The sequence below is a fragment of the Lucilia cuprina genome, chromosome 4 (genome assembly GCF_022045245.1).
Source record: "Lucilia cuprina isolate Lc7/37 chromosome 4, ASM2204524v1, whole genome shotgun sequence".
NCBI classification, from domain to species: Eukaryota; Metazoa; Arthropoda; class Insecta; order Diptera; family Calliphoridae; genus Lucilia; species Lucilia cuprina.
Window position 1 is genome coordinate 95,858,933 of NC_060952.1, and position 10,274 is coordinate 95,869,206.

General features: G+C 27.5%; 1 protein-coding gene across 1 annotated transcript; it reads left to right on the forward strand.

The window, feature by feature from the left end:
• The first annotated feature begins 1,160 nt into the window (after positions 1 to 1,160).
• On the forward strand, positions 1,161 to 3,220 carry LOC111687507 (larval cuticle protein A3A). Its single transcript, XM_023449946.2, has 3 exons — positions 1,161 to 1,356; positions 2,021 to 2,153; positions 2,207 to 3,220. Exons 1-3 carry the CDS (start codon positions 1,342 to 1,344, stop codon positions 2,695 to 2,697), a joined length of 639 nt encoding a protein of 212 aa, XP_023305714.1. The 5' UTR covers positions 1,161 to 1,341; the 3' UTR covers positions 2,698 to 3,220.
• The last annotated feature ends 7,054 nt before the right edge of the window (positions 3,221 to 10,274 follow it).

Genomic DNA, 10,274 nt, shown 5'->3' on the forward strand with positions numbered 1-10,274 from the left:
AGAACTGAACTAGAACTGAACTAGAACTGAACTAGAACTGAACTAGAACTGAACTAGAACTGAACTAGAACTGAACTAGAACTGAACTAGAACTGAACTGGAATAGAAGTCAAGCTTTTCATAATAATGATGTCAAAGATTTTCTATAAGAAAAGTAATGCATTCATATTAGGAAGATTTTTAAGGCGCTTTAAACTGCCATTACTTTTTATTTGTCTGTAATTTTTAACAAGTTTTAACAATTATATAACTTTAATTTAAGTCACACCAAAAATTAAAGAAAAACAAGATATAGCCCTTTTACCTATATTTTTATAATTTGGCGTAAAACTAACCTTTTGCTATTTAGCTTTTTTTTGTGCATTTTTCCAAACAATTTTAAGCAATTGTTCATTTACAAATAATGTTAAATCCCTAAAGAGTTTATAGAAAAATTTCTTTTTACACATGAACAAAATCAAAAAAGCAGACGGACAATACAATTGAAATATTACAGACAAAGTTTAAGACAAGATTTAAGTTGCACTTAAATTGGTGATTATTTCTATTAAAGTTTTTTTTGTAATTTTTGGCCAATTTGTTTCATGTGTGTGTGTATTTTTTTAAGTTTTAAAGATTTGTTACTTAAATTAGCGCATTGTTTTTTTATTTTTTTTTTTTTGGCTTAAAAAACAACTTAAAATTCCAGTAACAAGAAATCGAAAAAAAACATTTGTTCAATAGAAAAATAACAATGTTCCTCTAATAAACAAAACTTTTAACTCCACACAACAAAAATAAAGTGTTTGCTGTTCATTCAATAAAAGCCAAACTTTATGCCCCTCATTGTAATATGTACGATGTTTTGTTATTGTTATTTTTTGTTATTGTGGAATATTGTTGTTGTTGCATTAATAGAAGTTAGTATTGAGGAGCTGCTGGATCGCTAGTGGTCGTTGTTGTCGTCGTGCTGGTTGCATGTGAAGCTGGCGACATTTAAACAGTTTTGTGATTTAAACTTCTTTCAGCGTTTATTTTATTCAATTTTTTTCTTTCAATTTCATTGCTGTCTTTGTAATGCTGTTTTTTTTCCACCACCATCATCATCATCATAAGTTTCCATTTCTAAGCTGATTTGTTGTTGTTTAGACTATAAAAGTTAAGAATTGTTCAGGCATCTGTCTCAGTAATTGTTAACGCTTCGCAAAGTGTCGTTGTTCGCCAAATCAATTAAACGGCTTTAAGTTTTTCTTTAGAAAATTTCAAAAAGGGAAGTCGCATTTTAAGGCGACATTTAAGTTGGTGTGAAAATTTCCCTTAAATAAAGGATATAGACAAAAGGATTGTGCTTATTAAAGGGATATGTTAATGTTAAAGGTGTGTTAAAGAAAATTAAAAAAATACATCCTGTGGAAAAAAAGTTATAAAATAAAACATTTTCAATTGAAAATTGTGCAAAAAAAGAAAAACAATTGTTACATCTGGAAAAAATTATATTGTGTATGACATGTCCTGGCTGTTCAATATTTTATAAAAAAAAACTATTTTCTAAACATTTTTCAAAGGATCCTCATCAACTACAATTTTAATTTAAATAAAAAATTATATTCTTCATATATTCTATATTCAAAGTTATTTTTTTAGATTTTTTCCATCTTTCTTTAAGAAATATGTTATCGAAAGATATTTTATAAAAAATTTTGTTATCGGAGGAGCTTTTTAATAAAATGTTGCTATCGGAAAAGTTTTTTAAACTGAAACTGAACTAGAACTGAACTAGAACTGAACTAGAACTGAACTAGAACTGAACTAGAACTGAACTAGAACTGAACTAGAACTGAACTAGAACTGAACTAGAACTGAACTAGAACTGAACTAGAACTGAACTAGAACTGAACTAGAACTGAACTAGAACTGAACTAGAACTGAACTAGAATTGAACTAGAACTGAACTAGAACTCAACTAGAACTGACGTAAAACTGAAAACTTTATGTTTTTTCAAATTTATTCATGACAATTTATTTTTCCCTTTAATTACAGATACTCTTTTTTATAGTTTACATAACTTTGGCTAATTGTGGTGTTATAGGTCCCTATGGACCCCATTATGCCCACGAAGGTCCATTACACTATGGACCATATGCGCCTCATGCTCCTGTAGCATATGCACCTGGTAAGTAAAACAGGCGTTCTTAAAATATAATTAAAAAAACGTCTCTTCCTTAGCACCAAAACCAGCGGCACCGGAACCTTATGATCCGGCCCCTAAATACAGTTTTGGTTATGACATACAAGATGGCTATACAGGCGACTCAAAGAGTCAACATGAAACTCGTCATGGTGATGTGGTCAAAGGCAGTTATTCGGTTGTAGATCCTGATGGTACTAAACGCACGGTGGATTATACAGCCGATCCTCATAATGGTTTTAATGCTGTGGTGCGTAAAGAACCCTTGGCTTATAAGGCTCATGCTCCGGTATCAGTAGTACCAGTACCGGCACCTGCTCCTCCTTTACCGCCAGTGCCTAAAGCTCCCGCCCATATACCGGTTGCTTTGCCCGTACCTGCACATTATGGTCCAGCTCCTGCACCAGCTCCAGCACCAGGCCCTTTGCCAGGTCCTCATTATGCTGCTTATCCGGCTTTGCATTACGGTCCCTATGGTCCGGGACCAGGCCCGGATGGTCATCATTTGGGTGCCTATTATCATAAATGAATATATTTTATATTCTCTCGACTTTAAACAGCATACGGCGACTTTTTTCAATTACTTTTTTTCGCTCAGTTTTTTTTTCGTTTCAAATCTAGTGCTTAATTTCTAGTTTATTTTTCCAGTCTAAACTTTCTGTATAAAGCTCTTAAACTTTTACTGTTATTTATCCTTTTTTGTTATTTTCCTTATTTATGCGTATCTTTAATTGCTAGTTTATGTCCTCTTACTACCTCTTTTAGGGTTGTTTTGCTTTGCAACTTTTTGCCTTTAATTCGCGTTTCCAGTTTCGCGTAAAAGCATTTTCCGTTTATAGGGTTCATTCAGTTCAGTGTGTAAGTTGTGCTTTTGTATTTAATACTTCCTTCTTGTCTTATTTTCCTCGTTAATTTAATTTCCTTTTACAAATCTGTTGCTTTACTTGTACTTAATTCTAGCAAAAACTTTTTGTATAAAAAAATAATTTTTAATTTAATAAATACAATGTGTGTGTTGTTGTTTTCATATAAGAAAGTTATTTTTTGGTAAATAATTTTATTTTGTTTTGAAATGGAAAGTTTGAAAAAGAAAGTTTTTTGGAATATATTTGAGAGAAATTAACCATCAACTAGATTTTTTAAATTTTTTGGTAAATTTTTTAAAGAAAATTTTGTTATCGAATAAATAAATTGTAGTTTCTTAACGAAAAGTGTGTTATCGGACAAGTTTTTTTATTACAATTTTGTTATCGAAAAGGTTTCTTTAAACAAAAGGTTTTTATCAAGCTAGTTTGTTAAAGAAAAAATTGTTATCGAACAAGTTCCTTAACGAAAATGTTGTTATCGAAAAATATTCTTTAAAATACTTTATTATTCTCAAGAAAATTTTGTTGACGAATAATTTCTTTAAGAAAAATTTTAAACGAACATTTTTCTTTAAGTAAATATTGTCAACGAACAAGTCCCTTTAAATTTAGCCATCAGACAAATTTGTTTAAGAAAAATTTATTATCAAACAAGTTTCTTTAAGAAAATATTGTTATCGAACATTTTTTTTTTAAATTTTGTCAACGAACAAGTCCCTTTAAATTTAGCCATCAGACAAATTTATTTAAGAAAAATTTGTTATCGAACAAGTTTCTTTAAGAAAATATTGTTATCGATCATTTTTTTTTCTAAAATTTTGTCAACGAACAACTTTCTTTAAAAAAAATTAGTTGTCAGACAAGTTTGTTTAAAAAAAGTTGTTGCTAAACAACTTCCTTAAGGAAAATTTTGTTATTGAACAAGTTCCTTAAAGAAAATTTAAAATTTTACATCAGCAAATTTTGTTATCGATGAAGACTCTTTTTAAAAGTATCGTTATCGAAGAAGGCTTTCTATGAAATTTTAAGAAAAATTTTGTTGTCGAACAAGTTTATTAAAAAAAACTTTATTATTCTGAATAAAATCTCGTTATCGAAGATTCATTAAGAAAATTAAGTTCTCGAAGAAATATTTTTAGAAAAATATGTTATCGAACAAGTTTCTTTACGACTACTTTAACATCAAAAATTTTCATTTGAGTATACCCTACACCACTTTAGTGGAATAAATAGAGTCGATTTAGCCATCTATGTGTCTGCCTTTACGGCTTTATCTCACGGTGGTCTTTTTCATCCACTGGGTAGACTAGAGACGGTCCACCATGCGCCCCTGAATTCCTCAATGAAGAACTCAGGTAGCAATTTTTTTGAAGTACTTGAGCTATCTAATCTCTTGCCATAGCAGCAAGGAATGACAGGTCGCATAGGATTAAATCCCCAATGCGTATGCCTACAATGAAAAAGCAATCACTGGTGTAAAGTCAATAGAAGGAGGTGACAAGTCCCATCATCAGGTGAAATCAATCTTCCGGCAATGCGGAAGTGACCACCCTTTTGATGTCATGAAAGAATTACATTATTGAAAATGCAATCTCCATCTAATGACCCATTCCAGTGCATTCCTTAACCTCTTAAAGCCTGCGCAACCACACTACTGATATGGCTCTGTTCTTTTGGCAACAGCATTGAATACTGACCTGACAATTTCCCAGCATATACTAGCGTCCCACTACACAAACGGTGCTGCTTTGTACACAGACCTGTTCGAAGAGAGAATTATCCAGTTTATAGCCCCGCAGATTGCAATACACCATGATGGAGATTTTAATTAAACAGAAATTGCAAAAAAAAAAACAAAATACATAAACATACGGTAAATTTTGCTATTGTACTCTTGTTTATAAAAACAAGGCAGAACCAGAGCAGCAGAGCAAGAGTAACAGAGCGAGATAGTATTGGAGCAAGAAACATGGAATTTAGCATATAGGGCCTACATCGCAGAGAGTGAAAAATAAGCTCTCTTACTGGTTTAAATCGTTTTCTATACATGTGCAAGTATATATGCGTGGTTAGTTAAGAATGCAAGAAGCTCTTAACAAAGCTCTTTGCCGATCAGGGATATAGGGCCTTGACCAGTAAGAACCTGATTTTTTGTTACTTTTTCAGTCCTCAAAAGGTACTTTTTGAATTTTCTATAATATTAAACCTAGAAACATGAAATAAGTATGTAGATCCTGAATTAAGTCAAAACACATAAAAGGGGACCTTTTGGTACTTTTTCGTTTTACAAAAGGTACTTTTTGAATTTTCTATAATATTAAACATAGAAACATAACTATGTATAGTCTGGATTAAGTGAGAACCCATAAACGGGACTTTTTGGTACTTTTTCGTTCTACAGAAGGTACTTTTTGAATTTTCTATAATATTAAACCTAGAAACATGAAATTAACTTTGTAGAGTCTGGATTAAGTGAGGACCAACAAAAGGGACTTTTTGGTACTTTTTCGTTCTACAAAAGGTACTTTTTGAATTTTCTATAATATTAAACCTAGAAACATGAAATTAACTTTGTAGAGTCTGGATTAAGTGAGAACCCATAAAAGGGGACTTTTTGCTATCTTACCGTTTTGAAATTGGTATATTTTGATTGTACTGATTGTTTTTTAACACATCTTGGTGAACTCTTACTTGTTTTTTATATCGTTTTCTTTTTTTGTACTTCAAATAAATAAAACTTCTCTTTTGGTTTTCTTTTTAATATTTAACGATTTTTTATTATATTTTTATTGTATAAACTTTTTTTGTATTTATTTATTAATTTTTTTATTATATTTTGTTTGATATAATCATATAGTAAATTATATATTTATATATATAAGTTTTTATATAATATACGAATGGATTATTTAATATATTGTTTATTTTTTAATATAATTTTAGAATTTTTTTTTAATAATTTTTTATTTGTTGTAATTATTTAGACGATATGATTAATATATGTAAATATGTATGAATTTCGTTTATATTTTGTTTGAAATGTTTTTTCTTTTTTGACTAATTTATCCCAATTTTTTAAATCATATTTTGAGGATTAACCTAAATATGTATGTATAAATATATGTATAGGTATATTAGTTTATAATTTAGTTAATTTGTTTATATGTAATTTAAATCATATACAATTTGTAGAAATTAAAAAGAAAATCGAGGGTTTGCAAATTTCTTTGTTTGTTAATGAAATATACAAAATAAAAGGGAAAAGTAGTAAGCTTTTAATTTATAATATATAGTTTTTAAAAAATAGGAGGTTTTATTTTAACATAAAGCCTTTTTGTAAAAAAAGAATCAGATTTTAGTTTTTTTCTATTAATTTAACTAAAGGACTACGTAAAGTGGTCGGGCTTATATTTTCTTTATTTTTAATTGATTATTTTCTTTTTCATTATTTGTTTATTATTTTTTAATATAAAGCTTAAAAGCTAATAATGGTTTTTCTCTTTTTTTTCGTATTCATGCAAAATATAGTAAAAGAACTATTGTTTTTTACTTTTATTACAGCAAAAGCAAAGCTGTGTTAAGGTTTTCTTATTTTAAAGAGAGTCTTGAAGTTGAGCTTTAAAAACGAGAAAGAGAGAGTTAGAAAATATGTAATTAAAAGCTCTGTTTGATCTGGTTCACACTAGGAAACTTTTGATTTCAAGAGCGAGAGAAAGATATGGTTGATATTTCATTCTCTTTCTCTCACACACAAAAATTAAAAGTTTCCAAAAAAAAGTTTCCTAGTGTGAACCAAGTCTTTGTTGTGAAAAGAAATTTGTAATTGTTGTTGCTTCCATTACAAATGCAAAGTTTTGTAATTTGTTTTTATGAAAAGAGAGCGTAAACGAGAGAATGAGAGTGAGCTTTTTTTAATATGCAGGATCTTGTCAGTTGTTTTTTATTGTGTTTTGTTAGTGTTTGTTTTTTGTGAGTTTCAAAACAAAACTGAACATGTTTTTAAACACAATTTTATTTGTAATATTTTCTTTAATTTATTTCTCCAGTTTATTTAGTCTTTATTAAGAACTCGTGAAAGGAGTTGGTCGTGGTTTTGAATTCGAGTGCGTGAGTGTTCATATTTTAAAAATTCATGTGTTTTAATATTCAAGCCAATATTTAATGAAAATGTTGAAAATTTTGTGAAAAAAATTTACAATAATTTTGAAACCGATATTTTTTTATAAAAACAAAAATATAAATTTTTAGTGATCAAATAAAAAAAATTTTTTAGTTAAAAAAGAGGCTTAAAAAGGACACAAATTGTTTAAAAACTTTAAGGATACAGTTTTGATAAGAAAATTTTTGACAATTGAAAATTTTCCTAAGAAAATTTATAAACTTACTTAAAGCCCCTTTTAACGCAAATTAAATTCTATAAAACCTTTCAAAAAAACAAACATTTGTCCTTAGTGTTGAAAGTGTTCTATGTCATAAATATTTGTTATAAATATTTCTATTTTGCTTTAGCTACATTTAACAATAAAAGGTAAGTGTATTAATATTTATTATAATTATTTTATTTTTTTTAATTTAATTTTAATATTTTTTAAATTTTCTTATAAAAAAAATCGTTGTAAGAAGACTATTTTGTTCTTGTTTGTTTTTTTTTTTTCATTTAAGGGATATGTTTTAAGTTCCATATTATGGCAATTATTTTGAATAAATTTCTTGTTTTGCTGTTGGCAGTTAAATAAGGAATATCATTTTAGTTTTCTTTTTGTATTTAAACGAAATAAATAAATAAAAACTTAAGCTTTAAAAAATTTGTATAAATTTTTCTATTAAATAATAAAATTTTTTTCTTTGTTTAAATATTCATTTTAGATATGTTTATTCTATATAAGTTCTATATATATGTATTTAAGTTTTATAGGTAATTATTTTGAAATATTCCAAATATTTGTTAATTTTTTCAATATTTTGTCTTATTTTTTTCTGGGTTTAAATTCGTTTTTATCTAATTTTTAATGACTTTTATTTAAATTTGTCTTTTAATTTATCTAAAAAATGAATATTCTTTATTATATTGTCACCATGTTTAGTTTTAAAAAGAGTGTTTTCTAATAATTTAATTTTATGTGGATATTTTTTGCTATAAAACATTTAATTTGTTTTCTTTAATTTAGTTTTTTTTTGCACTAGATCAATAAGTTTTCTTGTTTGGTTTTGTTTGTTTTTATCGACATACATGATTTTGTCCTGTTGTTAATGTTCTCAATACAACATCATTAATATCACGCTCTCTTTGTTTCCATTCTTTTGCTGTTGTTGTTCTCTTATTTAAAACTTCGATAGATTTAGGGTGGCCAGATTGTTACTGATTTTGCATTTGTTTAAATTAAATTTTAATTTCAGCTTTGATCCCGAAAAAATACTTTGTAAAAGCATATATAAATTGAACTAGAACTGAACTATAACTGAACTATAACTGAACTAGAACTGAACTAGAACTGAACTAGAACTGAACTAGAACTGAACTAGAACTGAACTAGAACTGAACTAGAACTGAACTAGAACTGAACTAGAACTGAACTAGAACTGAACTAGAACTGAACTAGAACTGAACTAGAACTGAACTAGAACTGAACTAGAACTGAACTAAAACTGAACTAAAACTGAACTAGAACTGAACTAGAACTGAACAAGAATAAAATAGAACCAGATCCGAATTGCAACTGAACTAAAAAGAATCAAATTTAAATATTTTAAAAAACATTTTTTGTTGAGAAATTTAAAATAAGTGCTTGAAAGAAAACTTCTTTATGGATATTAACCTTTTGAGCTTAAGGATCACTGAATAAAACTTATTGATCTCATTTGTTTTTCATTATTTGTTGTTTTTGTATCTAATAAGTAGACAACTATAAAATTTGTATTTTGAATACTTTTCTTTTAAATTTGAATATTTTAGACAGGATACATATGGATGTATGTGTATAGTAATTTGCAGTTTTTATTAATATTCTTTTCAATGAGCAATTAATTATACATTTATTTTTAGGTTATAAATATGTATTTTTGAGTTATTTTTTTGTTTAATAAATTTTGGAATAACTTTGATATGATTACTATTTATGTATTTCTGTTAATAACTATTATTTAAGATTTGAAAAAGATTTTTTGTTGTTATTTTATTATTATTTTTATGCTGTATTTATTAATATTTTTTATAATTTGAGTTTGTTTAAGAAAAAATTGATTTAAATTATTTTCTATAGTAGATTTATTTAATTTAATTGTTTTTTTGTTTGTAAGTAGAAAAAGGTGGTCCATTTAATGATCGTTTTCGTCAGCGTATTGATTTGAGTTTTTTATTTTTTCTTTAAATTTTTATTTGTTTGTTACTTTTTTTAAGTTAATATATTTTTTTCTTTTAGTTTTATTATAGGATTTTTTTCTTGTTGGTTTGAAAATTATTTGTTATAATATAGGATTGATTTTAAATTAGATTAGGATTGGTTGATGTGGTTGGGAATATAATTGAAATTATTTTAGAATTTTAAAGAAATATTTAAAAATAATTATTGTTTAGTCTATAGTCTATTCTATAGACTAGTCTTTAATTTATTCTACAGTCTAGTCTTTAATCTAGACGATAGTCTAACCTATAGTCCAGTCTAATCTATATTCTAGTCTACAGTTTTGTCAATAGTCGATTCCATAGTCTAGTCTAGTTGAAAGACTACTCTATAGTCTATTCTACAGTCTATAGTTTAGTTTATAGAGTAGTCAATGGTCTAGTGACTAGGCTATCCTATAGCCTAGTTTTAGTCTAACACATTGTCTAGTTTATAGACTAGTCTTTAGTTTAGTTTGCAGACTAGTCTTTAGTCTATAGCATAATCTATAGTCTAGTCTATCATACGGTTTAGTATGTAAGGTAGCCTATAGTCTAATCTATTTTCTAGCCTTGAGTACAGCCTATAGTCTATCATATAACCAAGTTTATAGACTAGTCTTACGTTTGGTCTATAGTCTAGTCCATAGTCTGGTCTATAGTTTAGTTTATAGTTTAGTCTATATTCTAGTATATAGTCTAGTCTATAGTCTAGTTTATAGTCTAGTCTATAGTCTAGTCTATAGTCCAGTTTATAGTCTAGTCTAGTCTATAGTCTATAGTCTAGTCTATAGTCTAGTCTATAGTCTAGTCTATAGTCTAGTCTATAGTCTAGTCTATAGTCTAGTCTATAGTCTAGTC

Bases quoted from the DNA above. Each gene is read 5' to 3' on its own strand.
- LOC111687507 (XM_023449946.2), top strand. The intron at 2,154-2,206 runs GTAAGTAAAACA...TCTCTTCCTTAG, and splicing joins TCCTGTAGCATATGCACCTG to CACCAAAACCAGCGGCACCG.